Source organism: Silene latifolia, chromosome 10 (genome assembly GCF_048544455.1).
Source record: "Silene latifolia isolate original U9 population chromosome 10, ASM4854445v1, whole genome shotgun sequence".
In the NCBI taxonomy this organism is placed as follows: Eukaryota; Viridiplantae; Streptophyta; class Magnoliopsida; order Caryophyllales; family Caryophyllaceae; genus Silene; species Silene latifolia.
Genome location: NC_133535.1, coordinates 26,695,156 through 26,720,690, shown reverse-complemented (window position 1 = coordinate 26,720,690; position 25,535 = coordinate 26,695,156). Strand labels below are relative to the sequence as shown.

The window sequence follows — 25,535 nt, the reverse complement described above, 5'->3', positions numbered from 1 at the left end:
ATGATCCACAATATTGCACCACGCAAGTGTTAAACCAATTCTCACTCCCACCGACTTCATTGCATCGCAACTTATTTGACATCATGACTTCACTAAAATTAAAGTAGATATTTGTATAGTAATTCTTGCATGCAACTTGCTCTAAAGACCCCAAAAATCTTGTCATTCAAATTACCAAATTAGCTAGTCTTGCTATAGACGGATATATCCGTCTGTAGCTAAAGACGGGTCAAGTAGCTTAAAAGTGGTGACATTTTGCATTATCAGAAACCAAGTGATATTTACTTAATCTGTCTTAAATTTAGGACGGATAATACCGTGTTGAGAAAGACTTACTGTTCAAATAAAGCCAAGTTTTTTTAATATAACAAACAAAAAGTTTTTATATATTTCGTACTCCGTATTTTTTATTGATCTTTTTGACTCTTTTTAGTCGGTAACAATTTTTACAATATTAATACCTATTTCATTATATCTTGTCGTCAAATACTTTTTTTTTTTCATAATTCTAATCACGTAATAATTAAATAAGACCACTAAGCCAGTTACTCATTTAATTTAGAATAGAACTCAATACATAATTGCCAACTGAATTTTACTCGTATAATACAAAAGTATACAACTATGGAAAATTGGCTGACTTGAGATCAAATTATAAATACCCATCAAACTTCAATTCTATTAGCATCCCAAAAAAAACATCACTCTAATATCTCACTTACTATACAACACTCTAGATATTTATTTCACCATTAAAAACTTGGAAAAAAAGAAAGAAAAAAAAACTTTTCTTGCAAGAAAAAAAAGTCAGGTTGTTATAAATAGGAGCTTTCATTTGTTGAAAGACGTACAAAAAATATTTGCAGAAAAAATACAGAGAAAAAAAAAATGTCGAATACTGCTGGACAAGTTATTCGTTACAAAGGTACAATTCAAAGTTATTTTTTATTTGATCAAAGGATTTATGGGGTTTATGTTATATTTTTCATCATATTGTTTGTTTAATGCAAGATTATATTTTGGGATATTCTCTCATGTACCCCCGAACTTTTTCGTTTTCTATGGTGTACCCCTCGTTTTTCGCAAAAAAATTTTGACCGATAATAATTCTCTATTACGAGTTTAGAAAACGATTATTTTTTTCCCAAACCAATTATCTCGTCAAGGCCTTCAATTTGAAAAAAAAATTCACCGCGTTTTGAACTCTTAGCCCGTAGTTATGGTTGGTCAAACATTTTTTAACGAATAAACTTTGACCGACCATAATTTCCGACTACGAGTTGAGACGTCGGTGAATTTTTTTTCAAACGGAAGACCTCTTAAAGACGGACAATTTGGAAAAAAAGTTTATCGTATTCTGAACTTGTAACCAAGAGTTATTGACGGTCAAAGTTTTTTTGCATGAAAAAAGGGGTATATCATAGAAAATGAAAAAGTTGAGGTGTACACGAGAGAATATCCCTTATATTTTTCATCATTTGAATGTTGTGAATTTTGTTTGTTGATTAATTGTATACATGATGGATTTGTTAATTTGAAACTTAAAGATTACAAATCATTTAGGTATTCATTTAGTGATTTACAATCAAAATATATGTAGCATGTTAGACCATATTGATCACTATGACCCGTAATATAAAAGGTAAATAAATTATTGGAGCACGTGGTAGAATATTAGTTTGCAAAATATGTTTATTTGTGTTAATAAAAAAAACGGTATACAGAAAAAGCAGTATCTTAATAACTTTATGAGTAACGGTCTCTGAAGAGTGTTTTATTAATGTGAGAAATTTATATGCAAACAATTTTATCACATGAATTTATTGATAATTGATGTAGTAGACACTAGTTGTATATATTTTTCCGGTTGCATGTTGTATTTGTTACAAACCCGATGATGTTTATAATTACATTTAATTATTGTTTAACAACTTTTTCTTGTAATGTGACATTGTCACTTTTTTGGAGCATCTGTTACTCCAAAACTATGGGGTTATCCATTTAATTTGCGTTTGTAATACGATTTTTGAAATAATCGTCACATATTTTGAAAATTACCAATCAATAAGTAAAAATAATATCTTGGAAATTTATTTTTAGGCATCGGTAAATTTTTTGAAATAGTCTTTTCTGACTAAATATTCCATATTTTCAATGGAGCCAAAGATTCATTACTCTTTGGTTCTGGATTATGATGGAATAAAAGCAAAATGACTCAGTAAAGTGGTTACGCTTCTTTCTCTTGTGAAGAAGTGGTCCTTCGATGTAGTTCTCAACACAATTTTCATCTTGGGTCATTCAGAGACAACCTCTTGCTAACAGTCCTAACACAAGGTAAGGCTACGTATATCCGACCCCCCTTACCCCGCAATTTGCGGGAACCATTGAGGCATTGGGGTATTGTTGTTGTTGTAGTCTTTTCTGACTAAAATGTTTGAGTAAATGTAGCTCTGGTAGCATGGGAAGCCGGAAAACCACTAGCAATGTCGAATACTGCTAGACAAGTTATTCGTTGCAAAGGTAAAATTGAAAGTTATTTTTTATTTGATAAAAGGATTTATGGGTTTATGTTATATTTTTCATCATATTGTTTGTTTAATGCAAGATTATATTTTTCATCATTAGAATGTTGTGAATTTTGATTGTTGATTAATTAAATATATGATGGATTTGTTAATTTGAAGCTTAAAGATTACAAATCACTTATTCATTTAGTGATTTACAATGAAAATATATTGTAGCATGTTAGATCATATTGATCACTATGACCCGGAATATAAAAGGTAAACAAATTATTGGGACACATGGTATAATATTAGTTTGCAAAATATAAACCAGAAAATGGGTTTATTTGTGTGAATAAAAGGGTTAAAATCGTAAAATATACAGAAAAAGCGGTATCTTGATAACTTAATGAGTAACGGTCTCTGAAGAGTGTTTTTGGTTTGTGATTTGTGTGAAAGGAGCTCTAGTATCTGGAAATTGTTTGATGAAATTTTACAACTTGTATTAATGTGAGAAATTTATATGCAAACAATTTTATCACATGATATTTTTGATAATTGATGTAGTAGACAGTAGTTGTATATATTTTTCAGGTTGCATGTTGTATTTGTTACGAACCCGATGATGTTTATGATTACGTTTAATTATTGTTAACAACTTTTTCTTGTAATGTGTTATTGTCGCTTTTTTTGGAGCATCTCTTACTCCAAAACTATGGGGTTATCCATTTAATTTGCGCTTGTAATACGATTTTTGAAATTCTTGTCACATATTTTGAAAATTACCAATCAATAAGTAAAAATAATATCTTAAAAATTTATTTTTAGGCATCAGTAAATTTTTTGAAATAGTCTTTTCTGACTAAATATTCCATATTTTCAATGGAGCAAAAGATTAATTACTCTTTGGTTCTGGATTATGATGGAATAAAGCAAAATGGCTCAGTAAAATGGTTACGCTTCTTTCTCTTGTAAAGAAGTGGTCCTTCGATGTAGTTCTCAACGCAACGCAATTTTCATCTTGGGTCATTCGGAAACAGCCTCTTGCTAACAGTCTTAACACAAGGTAAGGCTACGTACATCCGACCCCCCTTACCCCGCAATTTGCGGGAACCATTGAAGCACTGGGGTATTGTTGTTATAGTCTTTTCTGACTAAAATGTTTGAATGAATGCAGCTCCGGTAGCATGGGAAGCCGGAAAACCACTAGTAATGTTGAATACTGCTGGACAAGTTATTCGTTGCAAAGGTAAAATTGAAAATTATTTTTTATTTGATAAAAGGATTTATGAGTTTATGTTATATTTTTCATCATATTGTTTGCTTAATGCAAGATTATATTTTTCATCGTTAGAATGTTATGAATTTTGATTGTTGATTAATTAAATATATGATGGATTTGTTAATTTGAAGCTTAAAGATTACAAATCATTTATTCATTTAGTGATTTACAATGAAAATATACTGTAGCATGTTAGACCATATTGATCACTATGATCCGGAATATAAAAGGTAAACAAATTATTGGGACACATGGTAGAATATTAGTTTGCAAAATATAAACCAGAAAATGGGTTTATTTGTGTGAATAAAAGGGTTAAAATCGTAAAATATACAGAAAAAGCGGTATCTTGATAACTTAATGAGTAACGGTCTCTGAAGAGTGTTTTTGGTTTGTGATTTGTGTGAAAGGAGCTCTAGTATCTGGAAATTGTTTGATGAAATTTTACAATTTGTATTAATGTGAGAAATTTATATGCAAACAATTTTATCACATGAATTTTTTGATAATTGATGTAGTAGACAGTAGTTGTATATATTTTTCCGGTTGCATGTTGTATTTGTTACGAACCCGATGATGTATATGATTACGTTTAATTATTGTTAACAATTTTTTCTTTTTTTCTTTTTTTTTTTTGACAGCAGTAAAGAAAGGTATGCCTAACTATTCATGGCCTTACATGCAAGGCCATGGGCAATCTTATTAAACTCCCTAAGAACATAACTAAACGATAAACAATGAAATGATGAACAAAGTGCAAGGATATCATTGAGTAGTGCCTTAACCAAATGATGAGGCTTGGCGATATCCGCAAAGACCGCAACAATGGGAAGGCAATCCGAAAAAACTTCCAAGTGCAAGATCTTGTGTTTGACTGCCCACGAGAGGACCTCCCGTAGTCCCAGTGCTTCCGCCTGAAGAGGAGTTTCAGCCCTAATGGATTTCCCTGTCTCAAAAAGAATGTTTCCAACCTGCGAGAACACAACCCACCCTATCCCCGCAACTTCCCTCGACTTCCACCCTGCATCAACCATCAACCGAAGACGGTCACAAGTACTGAGAGACGTTACCAGATGAATCGGCTTACTTTCCCGGATCCATTGCATGCGTTCATGATCCAACTCATTAGTTCCCAGGATTTCACTCTTTTGAGGAGACAGTTTCAAAGAAATCACCTGAACTAATTGCGACCACAAATTCAAGATCATGACGGGGTGAAAAATTTCCTCTTTAAAGACTATGCTGTTTCGCACACTCCATATGGCCCAAATTGCCATGAATCGCACAACTCTCTTATCCGCATCTTGAAGTTTTCCCAAATAGTTAATCCAATTGATGAAACATTTACCCAAACCCAGACTTTCTCCTTCACCCGCCCTTATCCCTAGCTCAGTACATGCCCAAATTCTCCTAGCCACCTGACAGTCCCGGAAAAGGTGCTCCATAGATTCCAAACTCACCTCATTCGTGGAGCAAAGTTTACAACAAGGGTCAATGTCAATTCCTCGCTTCACAAAGTTATACCCTACAGATAGAGTATTAGTCAGAATCTTCCAGATCAGAACTCTCCATGTCATAGGTCCTGGTAATCTCCAGAGCTTCTTTCTACAAAAAATCCTTCCCTCCTCGTCCAATCTTATTTTGTCCTTCCGGGATGCCCTCTACTCCATATACTTTGTGAATAGAACACCATACGCACTTTTGACTAGTAAACTCGCCCGTAGCAATGTGTATCCAATAAATATCATCCTCAGAAAGAGATTGACTGATTGGGGTAGCGAGAATCATCCTAGCGCATTCCTCAGAGAAAATACCCCGAACCATATCTTCTCTCTAACTTCCAGTCTCACCTAAGTCACGAATGATAACCAAATCTTTCACTTGCAAATTCCTCAGATCCACCGTCCTTAAGGACATCATATCATCTCATGATTCAGCCATATTTCCATTGACCCATTTGTTTGTCTAGACATTAAGCATTGAATTACGCCCTGGTTTCCATCCAACATGTTGACAAACAAAGTCCAATCCATACCTTACACTTTTTGTCCCCCATGAAAGATTAGTACCCCTTTTAAGCACTCAATATTCTTAATCCCTAAACCTCGAAAAATTCGAGCGAAGTAAGAAGAATCTTTTCCCAAAAGCCTCCAAGCATGTTTGGCCAGCATTGCCTGATTTAAGCACTCAATATTCTTAATCCCTAGACCTCCTTCCCGTTTTGGAAGGCTGAGGAATTTCTGACTACACCAGTGAATGGTTTTCCCCACTTTACTGCCCGCCCACCAAAAATGTGACAGAATAGAGTTAATCTTTCGTGTCACACTTACCGGTATTTTAAATACTGATAGAAAGAAATTAGAAAGGTTTGATAGAACGGACGAATTCAGAGTCAACCTTCCTGCTGAAGAAAGAAAGATTTCATTCCATGAAGCAATCCTCTTCATAACATGCTCAATCAATCCTTTGAACAACTGCCTTTTTTACTCTTGAAACTCAGTAGGTAGTCCAAGATATTTCCCTAGCCCTTTACTGCATTTTACTTTAAATGTTTTCAAACATCGACGCGCTCTTAGTAGTCTAGTACTTGGGCTGAAAAGGATTCCCGATTTATCGTCATTGATAATCTGACCAGACACCTCACAATAATTATGAAGCAAACGTCTTAGGTTTCTTGGTCCATTATTTTGATCATGAAAGAAAAACACAACATCATCAGCAAAGAACAGATGTGTAGTACGTTCTTCCCCCGGGCAAAGACGTAACCCTTTAATCCTCCCCTCCATCTGAAACCTTTCTAAATTGCAAGACAGAGCTTCCATGCACAAAACAAAAAGGAAAGGAGATAAGGGGTCACCTTGTCTGAGACCGCGCTTTGGCTTGAAAAGATCCATCGGAGCCCCATTGAAAAGAACCTGATAGGAAACCGTACTAACACAATTCATGATAAGGGTCATCAATCTCCCCGGCAGGCCAATTTTAATTTTAATCAACACTGCATGGAGAAAATCCCATCTCACCCGATCATAGGCCTTACTCATATCCGTTTTGAAGGCCATTCTCCCATTCTTCCCTTTTGTGTGAGTGTTTATTTTATGAAGAGCTTCATGAGCCAGTAGGATGTTATCTGTAATTTGTCTTCCCGAGACAAAAGCATTTTGGAAGTCCCCTACCAAATAATTCATAACCTTTGCCAGTCTATTCGAAATACACTTGGACACAATTCTCAAAAAGACATTACAAAGACTGATAGGTCTAAAGTCAGCGATCACCTCCGGATGATCACACTTAGGTACAAGTGCAACGAAAGTTCGGTTCATTTCTTTTAAGACCATTCCTGAGTTAAGTACCGAAAGCAGGGCCCTTGTAACATCAGATTTAATAAAAGACCAGCACTTATGATAAAAAACTCCCGGAATCCCATCCGGGCCCGGTAATTTGAGCGCACCCATTTGAAAGACCGCTTTACGTACCTCTTTAGCTGTGAAAGGACGACCCAACCAATCCGCATCATCATCCCGAATGCACCTTGAGTAACCATTTATAATCCTGTCAAGATGTTGATCATGATTTGGCCCTTGATCATCACGCAGCGGGTTATAAAGGTTCACAAAAGAAGACTGAAACATTTGGCTAACCCTCCCTAGATCATACACCCATTCTCCATTCGCCTTTATACCATAAATAAAGTTTCGTCATGCTCTGCCTTTCACCCAATTGAAGAAGTATTTGGTGCAGGTGTCACCATCCACCATCCATTTCATTTTTGCTCGTTGCTTCCAGAATGTAGCCACCGCTTTTGAATACTCAGTAACCTCTTCATTGGTCTTGGAATATAGTTCATCCTTTCCTTCTGTTATAGCAACATTTATTCCTTCCTCCAGTTTCATATCAAAATCATCCCATTTCTTTCTCCATTCCATCCTTTTATCAAGTGCCCATTTTTTAACGTGGCCTCGAACCCTTGCTAACTTTCGTGCCACTACAAAAGCCGGAGTTCCCATCCATCGAAAAAGCCAAGCTTCCCGCATAATGATCATACACTCTTCGTGCGCGAAAACCCAAGCATCCAACTTGTACGACTTTTTTGTTTCATTTTTTACAAGGTTTAAATCCAGTTCTATCGGAGCGTGGTCAGAAATATGTATAGGGTAATGTTTTATCCCCGTATTTGGAAATAAAGTCAACCAATCCTTCGACCCAAGAGCCCTATCAATCCTTTCATACACTCTTTTATCCCCCTTCCTATTATTACACCAAGTAAACCTCGGTCCTTTGAAGGGAATGTCAACCAATTCATTACTGACCCTCCATATATTAAAATCATATGCTCCATCAATTGCCCTCTTATTGGTACTTAGTTTGTCACTTTCAAACTCTACTTGATTGAAGTCACCGACAATCAAAAAAGGCTGATTAAGGGCCATGATGCACCTTTCCAAATCCTCCAAAACGGATCTTCTCAAATGTAGATATGGAGCACCATAAAACAAAACAAGATACCACAAAAGACTATTATACTTTTCAACTAGCACAACGATGAAATTGCTACATGACCACACATGGCTAAACTTAGCCTCCTTACGATAGCCTACCCACAATCCCCCCGCACTACCAATGGCATCAACGCCTACAAAGTCAGAAAAACTCAACGGCCTAAAAAAAGGAAATAGACTACTTGCCTTATATTTTGTTTCAATTAAAAAGACGAAATCATAATAACTATTACCTAATAACGCTCGTAACTTAGGAATTGTAGGGGCGAGCGTATTATTAAGCCCCCTACAATTCCAAATTAATCCCTTCATGGTTGATGAGGAGGTTGACTAGGCCCAACCTCCGCAAAGTCGTCCTTATTTCCTCCAGTCGAGGAATACGAAGACATTTCAACATCCATATCTTGAACCATCATATGAAAACCACCCTTCAATGGCCTATTCTGATCCTCCTTCCCAAAGCTACCAATATCCATCTTCCTTCTCTTTACCAGATCCATGAGATAATTTTTTGCATTTTCCATTGATGATATAGCATCCTCAGGAACAAGGTCATCCCTAACTTCAGTGCAGCACTTCCTATTACGAGCACCATAAATAACCTCCTTGTTTGCCTCAATAGCAGTGGACTTATGATAGCAGTTAGCTAACCCCATAAAACCGTTTGACAGAGACAACACTTCCCTTTCTTCATCCATTTCAGTAATCAACCTTGCTGAAATGCCACAACCAGGAATATCAAACAATTTGATTGACTGGATCTTACATGACGACTCACCAGCATACAAAGTCCCTTCCTTCTCACGTCCAGATGGTGGCCGCTTGCCCAGAGTAGTGTCAAGGTTAATAATCTCTTCCAGTGGCTTCAGAGAAGATGAACCCAAACGCAGCTCCAAATCTTTCCTAATAATTGCTGCTGGTGTCAAAGAAATTGCACAGTTAATATCTCTCCCCTCCATGTCAACCTTATTGTCCATTCCAGAAGCCATAGTAGAACCCAGAGCACTGTTGTTATGCACCACTTCCAACTGCAGCTCAGTATTGACTTCCTTAGTATTTTCAGAGTATTTTCAGATGTAGAGACTAAATCAATCACACCCATATCATGGAATATCGATGATTCCTCAGATTCAGCATTCAAAGCATTTGGACTCAGTATCCAATCAGAAGGATAAGAGTCAGAATGTGATGCTTCATGGCTCTGATCAGTCTCAGAATCTGAACTGACAATTATAATATTTTCAGCATCCTCCTCCATAACAGCATCATTCTCAGTAACATTTTCCATCCCCTCAGCATTCTCCCCATCAGGATAATGGTACCTGATAGGAAATCCCTCCAAAGGGGGATCAAAAGTCTGATTGAACCCCCTATAATCATCTTCCTTCACTGCCCAGTCCCTATCATTTTTCACTCTTCCTTGAATAGCTTCCTGAATCCTCATATCACGATCAATACCCCCACCTGGACCAGCATTATCAGCAACTAATACATAAGCATCCGTTTCCTGAATATGTTGAACTGCAAAATCAACGGCAGTATTTTCCTCAAACTCCTCTCCCACACTATGGAAATCTTCTTGATTATTGCCCACATCCTCATTAACCCAGCCACCTGCTCCCCTTGAAGTTCCCACATTCCCATTTCCATTAGAAGAACCACCAACCTGATGCAAACCCCCAAAAGAACTCTAATTACCATTTCCAGTCGCCTCAGCCATCTGCACATCACCATTTTCTTCAGCACTCATATTCACAACCCGTCCACCATTACTGCCCAGATGAACATCACCCGTCCCAACCTGAAAAAACACAAGGCTTGCAAACGGCTGTGCCGTTACAGCAAAGCTCATTCCAGGTGTGACCCTGCCACCTGGTGTTATACCCAGATCAAATATCACCATTCTTTCCCTCTCCTCCTTCTTGAAATACTCACTAGTCAATCTTCTGTTTCCCAACTGTAACCTTGATGAGATATGCCTAGTTGTAGAAGGAGTTGCTCTTAAATCAAGATTAAACATTGGACTATTGTTAACCTGGAAAACAACGAAACCCCTATCCACAGACCTATCCATCATCTCAGAAATGCTCGAAACAACACTGTGCATTGTTTCCCTGCACTGTGATCCCCTATGACCAACCTTGCCACACCTAATACAATACTTGAATATTTCCTCATACTTGAACTGCACCCATAAGAGATGTCTGTAACACCCCCTCATACCAAGGTACCTTACCAAGGACTACCCTAGCATGAATGACTGTTACCATCTCGGTTTCCCGAGGTTAGTATATCAAAGTTACCAATTCCAAACAACCTTTATTAAAGTATGAAGAGTTAGCGAATACATGTTTTCAAAACCAAACCAAAACATAACTGCAAAATAACTATTAATTACAAAGAAAGCAAGCTAAGTCTCTCGACGGCGGAAGCTAGACTCTAGTGATGACTCCCATAATCGTCCCATAGCTAAGCATCAGATACGTCACGTCTGCTCACCATCCCCGAATGGATCACCGCAGGTTTTATAAAACAACAACAACGGGGTCAGTACCATTCAATCAATGTAAGATAAACAAACATTGTAACCGGCTGATCATCCACACTCTCCGGTCTCCCGATCTCACATAGTAACCGACTACACACCGAAGTGTGTAGCCCTGCCAGATTACCCATCGCAACGGGTAATCACACGCGATGGGTGACCGCAGTCGATCCCACCAAGTCCAGCTCATCAACGAGCGACTGAAAATCCCTGTCCCTTAATGTGCACATCCCCTCCCGTGACGGGTTCCACAGAGGGCGAACTAGGGTGTGAAGCCACTCCCGCAAGTGACTCCACCACAATCACAACACACACAGCATCACAGCGGTCACAACACCACAACCGTCACAACACAACAACCATACTCCGATGATCAGCAGATAACAACAATTACAACACAAGCACAGTCTTAAATCAATTAACAGTAACCGAGTAGAGAAACCCTACCTTTCCGCAATCCAAGCACACATAAGCAATCAATAGCAACTCCTCATGACACCGTCACCTACATACAATAATCACATAATTCCAATTACCATATCGCACAATCCCATTTCCCCCAATTCATAAATAAAGGCAAAACCCTAAAAGAACATAAATGACATGGGGAATAAAACTTACCAACATTAGAATGAGAGATTACACGCAAGGACCACGACGATTGTATACACAACGAGATTAGGGGATAATTAGAGAGTGATTAGAGAGTGGTTAGAGTAATCGTAAAATGATTAGAGTTGAAAATAGTGTTTTAGAAACTGACTTTGAATATAAAATAACCCTAAACACTCCCGCATCAAACCGCTAAAACAATACTCGCCAGACCGGATACTCAGTCGAGTATAGTGCATACTCGGCCGAGTATCCTCTACTCGGTCGAGTATTCTTCATACTCGACCGAGTATTCCTCGGCAGAACCAAAACAGACTACACAACTAGCACTACTCGGCCGAGTAGGCTCTACTCGGTCGAGTATACAACTTAAGAAAAACCGTAGTATTACAGTCTTCCCCCCTTAAAAAGAACTTCGTCCCCGAAGTTCCAACCCAACCTATAAAACATGGACACCTAACACTAACTCCACCAACCACGCTTACTAGATAACATATCCTCTCGATATAAACTCCATAATACCGTCGAATAACCACAATATAATGTTGCCAACCTTGTCTCACTTCCGTAACACTCACTAGCAACTCAATACTAAGACAATCCACAAAATAAGATCAACCATCAAAACAGAATGTTACATTCTACCATCCTTAAAACGAACTTCGTCCTCGAAGTTTACTTACACACATAAACATCCTCACACAATCCGTTTCTCTCACTCATAAACATCATACTACTACGAGCACTGTCATTACCTGTAATAAAATCGGCAATCACACAAATCCATCCTTATTCTGCACCAACACTCAAACTTCCAATTGTACTATAACATGTACAACCATCAAACTCTCTTTGTCGATCATACTCCTCTTAAGATGAAAGTTACGTCCTCGTAACTCACTAATACTAGGTCCATTGACATACCTCCCATAATCCTCATTACTACCGCATGACAACGATAACCCACTATAACCTCAACACCTACAACCATTCCTATATCCAGGACTCTCTTTCTTTAACAGTTCTCGTGCCTCCAATTATTCTGCACTCCCATAACGTATATCATAAAATCCTCAGTACAGCCACTACTCCATCTCTTCCACATTACCACGACACGACATACTTCTATATACATATACACTTATCTCCACAATCTTATCTCACAATCCTCAAGTGTTACACATACTTACCTTAGCTTCTCAAGTTCATCTTCTTTATTACCATTACTCCCTTAACTTGACACGATACTAAGTCCTAAAACTCCGTACTCCCTGTCCCAAGGAAAGGTGCTAAACCACTTGTAGTTTCAAGTTCAATACCACACAGGTTCCATAATTTCTTTTCACAACTATGTCCACTAATGCCTCATCTAACACAAGATCAAAAGCACTCCAACAACCTCTCACAACTGTGTCTCATTAACAAAATATTACTATACCATGACAACAACAAAACCACACCCAACTCTCTTTCATATCATACTCTATTCTCACTCCTATGCCGACGCTGGTAAGAAACATCGGGAATTAAAACAACGGTCTATACGCCCCAACCGACACTGACAGGAAACGGCAGAAAACAAACAACAAACTATATATATATATATATATATATATATATATATATATATATATATACTTTCGAAAGTTAGTCTATCAAGTAAATAAACAACAGTCATTATAACCGTGCGCAGATCGCCACTCGAGGCACAACAACCATATCAATAGCCATCACCACTTTTACAATCTCATAACACTGACTCAGTACAACATCATTGACCAGAAGACTTTCTTAAAACCGCTTTGCGAAATCACATCGCAACATATTACACAAAATAACACATTACGACTTATAACTATCACACCAACCATTACTCGCGAGGTCAAGACCTCACACAAACATTTACACATACATCTGACCCATAAACAAATCTAACTAGCCAATCCTGATCAAGTAAGTTACCACTTGACAATGAATACCTCTCATCCGGACTTAACTCAGGTGCCCTTCATAACATATCCTCTCATACACACAATTATCACCCCTCCGGCGAATGTAGCCATAACATCGCACCCAACCTCCAAATGAACACCTCATATGTCCACATCTTATACTCCCTCACAACCAAACATACTAATCACCTCCACAAAATCAACCTCATTAGAACAACTAACTTCCCTAAAGTAACATCATCCTCAACCACTAGTGACAACACTACAGCACCACCACCTTTCATGTGAGCACTCTCTTACTATCATTTCTTAATATAACAATCTGTTTCCTCTCTTTGGTTATCATCCCAAATAACGAACGTCCAATCCATCAATACAATCTACCTCAACATGATTCCCAATTCTATCCTTTACCATATCGTTACCTAACTCTCCACCAAAATCTCAGATCGTGCAAACACTCTACAAGCTTCTTATTCCCTTAATACCTCGAAACTCGCGGCTAACCTATCATCATGCTCTCCTATATAACCATTAGCTCACACCCTCTAGTGGAGATATCGTACATTTCCATAATTTCCTACCTTCATGCTCATTAGCTTCGGTCCACGTTCTCTCAACTTACTTCCATCCCTCTTTCTCCCGTATTTCCTTTCTCCTTCTACCTATTTCTTTAGTAATTTGTTTATTTTCCCATAGCTCCACAACTCTAATTCCACTAATTCATATCAATATTTTATCATTCTTCTTATCACTTATCCTCTCATCATGCTTCTCACTCATACTTGTCACCATCAAGTCTACACACTAACAGTTACTCTTCAATTAGTTGTATCTCCCTTTCGCATCTCTAGAATCCAAAATTCACTTCATACCGTTAACTGTCCAAAGAATTACACACTAGGCTCACCCCTTGATATTCCAACTTCCCAAACTTAGACACTATCTACAAATCCACATCGCGACATAACTTCCTCTAAGTTCACTATATACCTCTCTTCTCTATCTTCTTACAACAACCTTCCATTACATATATCCTTAAGCAACTATATCCTAGCCGTCTCCGTTAATAAATCCTTATACATCCCAATATGCCACTATTCATATCCCTTATCTCAATCTTTCATTCTCACGTTTCTTTACACTTACATCACCCTTGCCCATATACACTTACTTTTATACTACTCAACACACGACTATATCACTCATCATATCTCAAAAAATATGCTCCTTAACCTGATTAGCTCATCATTCTTCCCTTTTCTTTACTCACTATCCTTCACAACCACACTAACACATGTCTTCCTTACCCAACACATGTCCCTCATAAGCCGGCATTCTCCATGTCATAACTTCCGGTAACTTACGTATCAAGACCGCCACACATATAAAAGAATGCGTTAAGACTCAAAACATACATGTGTATATACCCTACGACTCAAAACAATGTAAAAACATAGCCACCGGCTCAAAACAAAAGTAAGAACATAGCCACCGACTCAAAGTGGCCGCCCAAAGAGGTACTCGATCGAGTACATAACATACTAGGTCGAGTACAAGGTACTCGGTCGAGTAACTATATTACTCGGTCGAGTTTTCGACTCCAGAAGCAAACTCAATTATCGTAGAAGGACTACTCGGTCGAGTATTGGGAATACTCGGCCGAGTAGACCTTACTCGGTCGAGTATTACTTTACTCGGTCGAGTACCTACACAGTTCTCAACATCGTCCAGTTTTCGTAAAACAGTCATATCTCACTCGTTACTTGGTCATTTTGGGCGTGTGACCTATCGTTAGAATCGTAAGAAGATAAGCTATCACCTCAACTTGGAATCACAGCAATATCTTTTCTAAAACTCGACTTATGACAGTTTTAAGACAACCCTTCCGTAATCGATCTTCATACCAATCAAATTTTCTAAACCAAAACAATTTGAACATGCATAAAGCAGCAACAACAACTCAAAACTCCAAGAAACCAGTACACAAGTGAAATCTTATCATGCCCACATGAAAATTAGACACGACATTCATGTATATAGACACATGCCAGTAACCATATGCTACTACCAACAATCAAGCATTAACATCATCATAATCATATACACATGTACCACTACCCTTTTGAAAGCCACATATTAAACAGGTAACATGCTCAACATATTTCATGCTCAAAGTTTTAACATCAACAATCCTCAATACTTCTTTCAACCACTATCACATTCCACTTCTTTCATCATTCCATCCAATCATGCACAAGTTTCAAACCATAGGTATCAAACACACATAACTCAAACATACAACCGTTTTCCCCCATGTGACCGGCTTGAAATCGTAAGGGCCTTAGTGCGACTCCGGGACGTCTCCCAAGTCTTTGTGGTAGCTCCAAACAACTCTCCCCGGGTTCATTTTATTTAGACTCCCTAAGTTCATTGGGTTCATTAGTTTTAGGTGCCAGAATCTTCGGCTCTGATACCACTTTGTAACACCCCCTCATACCAAGGTACCTTACCAAGGACTACCCTAGCATGAAGGACTGTTACCATCTCGGTTTCCCGAGGTTAGTATATCAAAGTTACCAATTCCAAACAACCTTTATTAAAGTATGAAGAGTTAGCGAATACATGTTTTCAAAACCAAACCAAAACATAACTGCAAAATAACTATTAATTACAAAGAAAGCAAGCTAAGTCTCTCGACGGCGGAAGCTAGACTCGAGTGATGACTCCCATAATCGTCCCATAGCTAAGCATCCAGATTACTGTCACGGTCTGCTCACCATCCCCGAATGGATCACCGCAGGTTTTATAAAACAACAACAACGGGGTCAGTACCATTCAATCAATGTAAGATAAACAAACATTGTAACCGGCTAATCATCCACACTCTCCGGTCTCCCGATCTCACATAGTAACCGACTACACACCGAAGTGTGTAGCCCTGCCAGATTACCCATCGCAACAGGTAATCCACGCCGCCAGTGGGTGACCGCAACCGATCCCACCAAGTCCAGCTCATCAACGAGCGACTGAAAATCCCTGTCCCTTAATGTGCACATCCCCTCCCGTGACGGGTTCCACAGAGGGTGAATTAGGGTGTGAAGCCACTCCCGCAAGTGACTCCACCACAATCACAACACACACAGCATCACAGCGGTCACAACACCACAACCGTCACAACACAACAACCATACTCCGATGATCAGCAGATAACAACAATTACAACACAAGCACAGTCTTAAATCAATTAACAGTAACCGAGTAGGGAAACCCTACCTTTCCGCAATCCAAGCACACATAAGCAATCAATAGCAACTCCTCATGACACCGTCACCTACATACAATAATCACATAATTCCAATTACCATATCGCACAATCCCATTTCCCCCAATTTATAAATAAAGGCAAAACCCTAAAAGAACATAAATGACATGGGGAATAAAACTTACCAACAGTAGAATGAGAGATTACACGCAGGGACCACGACGATTGTATACACAACGAGATTAGGGGATAATTAGAGAGTGATTAGAGAGTGGTTAGAGTAATCGTAAAATGATTAGAGTTTTTTTGGTCTAAACCATCCGGTAATCCGAACCACATTGGGCCGACTAATCCGGATTTCGGGGCGTGTCCAAGGATTACGGTATTTAAACCCCTCCCAATCGCAGTTGTGGGGGATCGATCCGCAGACCTCCCTACCAAGCGCAGCCCCATGCTACCACTGCGCCAACCAACGATTGGTGTAAAATGATTAGAGTTGAAAATAGTGTTTTAGAAACTGACTTTGAATATAAAATAACCCTAAACACTCCCGCATCAAACCGCTAAAACAATACTCGCCAGACCGGATACTCAGTCGAGTAAAGTGCATACTCGGCCGAGTATCCTCTACTCGGTCGAGTATTCTTCATACTCGGCCGAGTATTCCTCGGCAGAACCAAAATAGACTACACAACTAGCATTACTCGGCCGAGTAGGCTCTACTCAGTCGAGTATACAACTTAAGAAAAACCTTAGTATTACAATGTCCCTCATCCATGGCTAAGAAGAACCTCGACATAAGTGGCTCATTCATCTTCAAACACACCCTTAATCGTAGGTAGTCATTCCTGGGAATAACTTCAAAAGGCTCGATATGATAGTGATGGCTAAGCAGCTTGTCAGCCACATGTGCTACATGCATATTAAGACATTCGAAGGGTAACCCACACACACGGACCCATACCTCAACATAAGGGAATCTCACAGTACGTGGTATAGTATCAGGATACCACCTGGTTAAGACCATCAAAGCCCATCAATAGTGACAGTGCTTCTGGTAAGCAACCCTTCCAAATCAGAGACATCTTCACAGTGAAACATATAAATGTCTCCCATCTTAAACGCAGTTATCTTCCCATTTGTACTCCACTTTTTTCTGATCACATCATTGAGCAGATTAGCCTCAAATAATCGATAATCAACCAGAAATCTTAGGCAGCAGTTCCCACAGAATTCCCTGGAATGCACCAACTCAGCTGGGTCCACATTAATTACCCCCCAGACCTCCGATACCTCCATAAGTTTGCATGCAGAGGGTTTTGGGTTGAACTCAGCATTTGGGTGGGTATGGTGATACTGTTGTGGACCTTCATTATTCTCACTCCCCTCTTGACCTTGAAAACCAGCTCCTTGATTGTTTTCAAATCTCCCAAACTGCCCTTCAAAAGCCATCTTATCAGGTGAACTAAAACAATTAAAATGATTTTTTTTTCCATACACTCTTGAATAAAATTATATTGTAGGATTTTTGATGGAATAAATTTCGCCATCTTTTGATTTGCTTAAATAATCCACTAAAACCAGATGGAAGATCAAAGATCATCCGGGAACTGGAAACGTCCGTCCAATCATCAGAAAAGAAGAAACCACCCGAATAAAAATAAAAACCTTGAGCCCAGCAAAATTAACCCCGAATTAAATGAGACTTTAATGTAATAATTAAGGATAATAAAACCAGATATAGACGCAATAGGTAATAAAGATCCTTTATTTGTCCGGACAACCTATTAAGATTCCTCTAAAACCAACCACTATTGGTAGGGCTGTTCACTCAGTGCTCCGGACCGAATTTTGTTTGGTCCGGTCCACGGTCCACCTATTTACTCTACTTTGGTCTTCGGTCCGGTCCTAGACCAACCAGAATAGACCGCGGACCGGACCATGGACCGAAGTTATGTAATAAAAGAATTTTTAAATTTGTAAAATTATTGATTTTATTTTCTACTTTGTTTACACGTATTATAAGATGTGTAATTATGTAGTTAAATCTCGTAGGAAAATAATGTTGTTTATTTTCACCATTACGAACTTCTCGAGTTCTAGTTTTATATGGTAAAACATGTCAAAGACAATAATATTTGGTCCACTTTGGTCCATTTGGTCCGGTCCGGTCCACGTGTTTTTGTGGTCCAGACCGAACCGGACCAATATTAATATGGTCCGGTCCTCGGTCCACCTCTTAACCCTTATTTGGTCTTCGGTCCAGAGAGTTTGGTCCGGTCCGGTCCCGGACCAATGAACACCCCTAACTATTGGGTAGAAGAAAAGAACCATAAGAGCATCTCCAATGGTTGAGTAAAAGGACTTGCTTGCAAATTCTTAAAGTTTTAAGCTAGTTGCTCAACCATTGGAGAGCTCCACATGAACTAGCTTAGTTTGAGCAACTAGCTCCATGGAGCTAGTAGCTCAAATGGATCCACAAAGTGATATATGCCAATTAAATAAATGTTTGTAAATTCATTTAAGCAACAACTCTTATAGCTTAACCATTGGAGGAGTTCGTAGCTTAAAAGTGTTATAGCTCAAAAAGGTGATGTGAAAAGTTAAGCTAGTTGGGTTGTTGCTTACCATTGTGGATGCTCTAATCAAGGCAAAGATTATGGACAGATTAAGAAGAATTTGCAGAGTTTTTAAGATAAAAATGCAATACTGTTGGTCGGAACAGTAGTAATGATTAAAAGAGAACTTGCTTGAAGAATTAGAAGATGCAGAGTTTTCTGATTTGATGTGATTAAAGATAGAAGAACACGTGCTCTCCAAAAAAGAGAGCAAAGTTCTCTCTAGAAATTTCTTGTAATGTGTTATTGTCACTTTTTTTGGAGCATCTCTTATTCCAAAACTATGGGGTTATCCAGACTAAATATTCCATATTTTCAATGGAGCCAAAGATTCATTACTCTTTGGTTCTGGATTATGATGGAATAAAGCAAAATGACTCAGTAAAGTGGCTACGCTTCTTTCTCTTGTGAAGAAGTGGTCCTTCGATGTAGTTCTCAACGCAATTTTCATCTTGGGTCATTCGGAAACAGCCTCTTGCTAACAGTCCTAACACAAGGTAAGGCTACGTACATCCGACCCCCCTTACCCCGTAATTTGCGGGAGCCATTGAGGCACTGGGGTATTGTTGTTGTTGTAATGTTGTTGTTGTAGTCTTTTTTGACTAAAATGTTTGAATGAATGCAGCTCCGGTAGCATGGGAAGCCGGAAAACCACTAGTAATGTCGGATACTGCTGGACAAGTTATTCGTTGCAAAGGTAAAATTGAAAGTTATTTTTTATTTGATCAAAGGATTTATGGGTTTATGTTATATTTTTCATTATATTGTTTGTTTAATGCAAGATTATATTTTTCATCATTAGAATGTTGTGAATTTTGATTGTTGATTAATTAAATATATGATGGATTTGTTAATTTGAAGCTTAGAGATTACAAATCATTTATTGATTTAGTGATTTACAATGAAAATATATTGTAGCATGTTAGACCATATTGATCACTATGACCCGGAATATAAAAGGTAAACAAATTATTGGGACACATGGTAGAATATTAGTTTGCAAAATATAAACCAGAAAATGGGTTTATTTGTGTGAATAAAAGGGTTAAAATCGTAAAATATACAGAAAAAAGCGGTATCTTGATAACTTAATGAGTAACGGTTCTGAAGAGTGTTTTTGGTTTGTGATTTGTGTGAAAGGAGCTCTAGTATCTGGAAATTGTTTGATGAAATTTTACAACTTGTATTAATGTGAGAAATTTATATGCAAACAATTTTATCACATGAATTTTTTGATAATTGATGTAGTAGACAGTAGTTGTATATATTTTTCCGGTTGCATGTTGTATTTGTTATGAACCCGATGATGTTTATGATTACGTTTAATTATTGTTAACAACTTTTTCTTGTAATGTGTTATTGTCACTTTTTTGGAGCATCACTTACTCCAAAACTATGGGGTTATCCATTTAATTTGCGTTTGTAATACGATTTTTGAAATTCTCGTCACGTATTTTGAAAATTACCAATCAATAAGTAAAAATAATACCTTAGAAATTTATTGGGTTTGTCTACGTAGTACCCCTATGTTTTTCCGTTTTCTACGTGGTACCCCTTTAGTTTTTAAAACCTCTATGATACCCCTAACTTTTAGTAATAACAACAAAGCGTAACCTTAACCCTCTATTTCGTAAGTTAGTCTGTTAGTTGCTAACGTGGCTATGTGATTAACATAACTTTTAGTTTAATAAAAGACTTTAAACACAAGATTAACTACTAATCATACCAAACTTACAATTAACCCATCCTTATTCTCAACCCCCATCTCTCACCCACAACCACCCTATCTCCCACCATAGACAGCTCAAAATAGAGGTCCCTGTGACCATAAGCCAACCCGACCACAAGATAGTCTTTCTCCTTTGCACAACTTTGTTATACCACCAAATCTATCTATCTATCTCTCTCTCTCTCTCTCTCTTTTCCACACCTTTGTTATACAACCAATTTATCTCTCTTTCTCCAATGCGTTATTGTAGCCTATCAGTACTACAATTAGATTTAGATTTGGGGTGAAAGAGCATAAAATATTGCGCAAGTTGGTACATAAGAAGTAAAACGACAGAAAAATAAAGGGGATGAGAAATAGAACAATGATACATACATGAAGGAAAGTGGTGAATGTTGAATTGAATTGGGTAATTGAATAATGGGGTTTATCTTGTATGATGCTCTACTTATAATTGAATAATGGGGTTTCTCTTGTGGTTTGATGTGGGTGACATAAAGGGAGTTGAAACGATGGTGGGAGTGGTGTGACTGTGAGGCGGTGCGACGGAGTGAGGGGATGCGAGTGATTATGGGGCTGTTTGGTGGTGCCGCAATGTGAGGCAAACATAGGCGGTGGTTCACTGGTTCTCCTGTATGGTGGTGCAATGAGGTTGAGGGTGGATGATTGACTGATTGTCAATGGTGAAAGTGAAGGGTTAAGGTTTACATGAGAGTTAGAGATGGTTAATAAGATTAATGAGATCCATGTCATCGTCTAGTCATTGCCATGTCAGATAAAAGCGCCAAATATGCAGCCACACCAGAAATTAACGGACCAATTTAACGGATTACAAGCTTAAGGTTACGCTTATTAGTTCTTAATAAAAGTTAGGGGTACCACACGGGTTTTCAAAACCGTAGGGGTACCATGTAGAAAACGCAGAAAATCCCAAATCTATTTTTAGGCGTCGGTAAATTTTTTGAAATAGTCTTTTCTGACTAAAATGTTTGAATGAATGCAGCTGCGGTAGCATGGGAAGCCGGAAAACCACTAGTAATGGAGGAAGTGGAGGTGGCTCCTCCTCAAAAGATGGAAGTTCGAGTGAAGATCCTTTTCACCTCCCTTTGCCACACTGATGTTTATTTCTGGGAGGCCAAGGTACGTTTCATTGTATATCTTTTTGAGGTTTTATATAATGCAATTTCAGTCATGTTAATATGCTCTTTTAACACTGATCCAGGGCCAAACACCGGTTTTTCCTCGCATTCTCGGTCATGAAGCTGGAGGGTATGCCAATTTCCCTTTCATGCATGTTTTGTTTCTATTTGGGTCTTCTTAATTCTGTGTTGAGTTTGGAAAAGTTTCTTATTTGATTGTCAAGATTGTTTCGGATTAAAACTTGGTGCTTAATTGATTGGCGGTTTTGTGTATTTGGCGATTTAGAATCGTGGAAAGCATTGGCGAAGGTGTGACTGATCTACAACCGGGGGATCACGTCCTGCCAGTCTTCACAGGGGAATGCAAGGAATGTGCTCACTGTAAATCGGAGGAGAGTAACATGTGTGATTTATTGAGGATCAATACAGACAGAGGAGTAATGCTTAATGATGGAAAATCAAGGTTCTCAATTAATGGCAAACCCATTTACCACTTTGTCGGAACATCCACATTTAGTGAATACACTGTTACTCATGTTGGTTCCCTTGCTAAGATCAACCCTAAAGCACCCCTTGACAAAGTCTGTCTTCTAAGCTGTGGAATCTCTACAGGTGATTATCAAATTGATGCTATAATAGATTATTGACGCTTTTTATTAAGCTTAATGTATGGTGTATAAATGTTTTGCCCTTTTCCTGGCAGGTTTTGGTGCTACAGTGAATGTTGCTAAACCGAAGAAAGGCCATACTGTCGCTGTTTTCGGGCTAGGAGCTGTCGGTCTCGCGGTTAGTATCAATCCCACCATTAGTGTTTTATTCTTATCTGCATGGGCAGATCTAGGACTTGAAAATCGGAGTTAAGAATCTATGGTTAATTCTAAACTTTATAATTAGCCGTTCTTCATTGTGGGTTATCTAGAGAAGCGAGCATTAGAATGCGTTAAGGGAGCAACCAGGGTAAGGTGGGGTTGTGGGTTATCTAAAGTAGCGAAAATTAGGATTCATTAAGGGAGCAAGAGGGGTTAGGAGGGGTTGTATATATGCAACCGTACTTCTGTGTTAGGGGAGGCTGTCTCCAAATATCCATAATAGAAATTGCGTTGTAAAATTGAATGACTACTACTAAACTGGAAAAGAAGAATAAAAAAGGAATGCTGTCTTTGGCTCCAGGAAATCGAAAATTGGATTTGTATTAAAAAAAATAATGGGGAAGCCCTTCACTGCCCTCTCGCTCCACCTTGCTTATCTATACATATAATTGTGTGTTAAATAGAAACTGGACTTAACGATTACTTATGTATTCAGGCTTGCGAAGGTGCAAGAGTTTCTGGTGCTTCAAGGATTATTGGTGTTGATCTCCTTCCTAGTAGGTTTGAAGCAGGTAAATGATCCAATGCTGCCAGTACCGTTTCATTTACCGTGAATATAACTAAGCAGAACTAATGAAGTTATTATTACCTGTTAACAGCAAAGAACTTTGGTGTGACTGACTTTGTGAACCCTAAAGACCATGACAAACCCGTGCAAGAGGTTAATACTTTATACCTCTCTTCTAATACCGTCACCATTATTTGATTCTCTGATATTATTCATGTTTATTTTCGTCTGTCTGAGCTGATATTATCCTCAGGTGATTGCTGAGATGACTAATGGCGGAGTTGACCGAAGTATTGAATGTACTGGAAATGTCCAGGCTATGATCTCTGCTTTTGAATGTGTCCATGATGTATGGCTCTCAAACCCTACTTATCGAATCCTTAATCCTCGATTTAGAGCCGACTTTTGTGCTAGATACTTATGGGATTTTCATTGCAGGGTTGGGGAGTTGCTGTACTTGTTGGTGTACCAAACAAAGATGATGCATTCAAAACCCATCCCATGAATTTTCTGAATGAAAGGACATTGAAGGGCACTTTCTTTGGCAACTACAAACCTCGGACTGATATACCGCTTGTTGTGGAGAAGTACATGAACAAGGTAAACTTCTGTTTCATGTAATGTTTAACGCCAGTATCGGGATCCATGTTATAGAATCATTTGTCGCATTCCCACATTATGATCACTTTGTATGTTTAAAGGTGTGGTGGTATCGGCCACAGTTATAGCACATAGAGTAAGATCAGGATGTGGCGAATGGACATGTGATTCCATGCTAGAGCGCAAATATTGTCTGATTATCAATTGATATTGAAATGCATCAATGTGACGCTTTCCAATTTCCAAAGCATCAAGTCGCTAAATAGCGTTATGTTATGGGTTTATACAGGAGATGGAGCTGGACAAATTCATTACACATGAAATCTCCTTCAAGGACATTAACAAGGCCTTTGAGTTGATGGCAAAGGGTGAAGGCATCAGGTGCATCATTCGCATGGACGCATGAAATCTACAGCTGCATCTTCTGTGATATAGTTACCTATAGTGTCGTGACGCGAGAGAGTAACTAAGAGGCTCATGGTTTAAATATTACCAAGTGTGTTGTTTTTCAGTCAATAAGGGTTGTTGTGATATGTTGATAATGCGTGGTATGTTATTTTAATCAAACATCAAGTTTTTCTGTCTTTCAACTCCGGTCAAATCGAAATTGAACCAAGATTAATTCACACAACGAATTCACATGAACCTCCATTCATTAAGATCAAACTAGTAGGTTGTGAATTAAAAGAGACTATTTTCTAATATTAGTAAGTGTGTTTTATTTCAGTCAATTGGCCATCTAATGGTAAAACATAATCTCATCCCCACTTGAACCCACAACTGGCCTCTAATTTCATAACATAATTAACTGAAACTACCGTAATACTCGATCAAAGCCAGACCAAAACTAAAGCTCACTTGTATAGTTGAATCAAATCAATTTAATCTATATCTCAGATTCGAATCCCGACTGATTACTCATACGTCATGTACATGTAAAACACAGCTACTAAACTAAACGTTCAACGCTTTACTAATTTCACCTTCGCAACCTAAGATTTAAACATTTGCCATTTTGGTGACCTAATGATAATCAGCAAAACATTACCCTAGCGGAGTATTAATTTTCCATGAAATTTACTTTTATCTAGTACATCACTGATTATTAGCGTACATATCCATGTAGAAAATCAAAATGGCCATTTACCAAATCAAATTTAACTACATTGAACTGAGCCCTAGCTTACTAAAATGATAAAAAAAATCTGAGGGAAGCTTAAAGAGTCTCACATAAATAACCATCTAGTCTGAATGTTTGTAACTCGCAATTTGAGCGGCAAAATGCCTTGGAACATCTTGTTAAAACGTCTGAACTGAAAATTTTGTAACTTGAGGTAATCGAAGTACATAATTTTTTAATGAAATTTGGGTGCATATAAACACTATAAGCCTTGGGATGCATATTGCAAACCCACA

The 25,535-nt window shown here is 38.2% G+C and overlaps 1 protein-coding gene across 3 annotated transcripts; it reads left to right on the top strand.

Annotated features, from left to right (window-relative positions):
• Window positions 1–686: 686 nt before the first annotated feature.
• LOC141605406 (alcohol dehydrogenase-like) lies at window positions 687–24,709 on the top strand. 3 transcript variants are annotated; one of them, XM_074424144.1, is made up of 12 exons: window positions 827–925; window positions 3,682–3,753; window positions 19,900–19,971; window positions 22,007–22,143; window positions 22,226–22,272; window positions 22,429–22,754; window positions 22,846–22,928; window positions 23,448–23,523; window positions 23,611–23,672; window positions 23,773–23,868; window positions 23,958–24,119; window positions 24,409–24,709. In XM_074424144.1, the coding sequence occupies exons 1-12, from the start codon at window positions 889–891 to the stop codon at window positions 24,523–24,525; spliced, it is 1,287 nt and encodes a 428-aa protein (XP_074280245.1). In that variant the 5' UTR covers window positions 827–888; the 3' UTR covers window positions 24,526–24,709. The 3 variants fall into 3 exon arrangements, with proteins under 3 accessions (XP_074280246.1, XP_074280245.1, XP_074280247.1); XM_074424145.1 differs by lacking the exons at window positions 3,682–3,753; window positions 19,900–19,971 and having other exon boundaries at window positions 687–925; XM_074424146.1 differs by lacking the exons at window positions 827–925; window positions 3,682–3,753; window positions 19,900–19,971 and adding an exon at window positions 20,994–21,845.
• The last annotated feature ends 826 nt before the right edge of the window (window positions 24,710–25,535 follow it).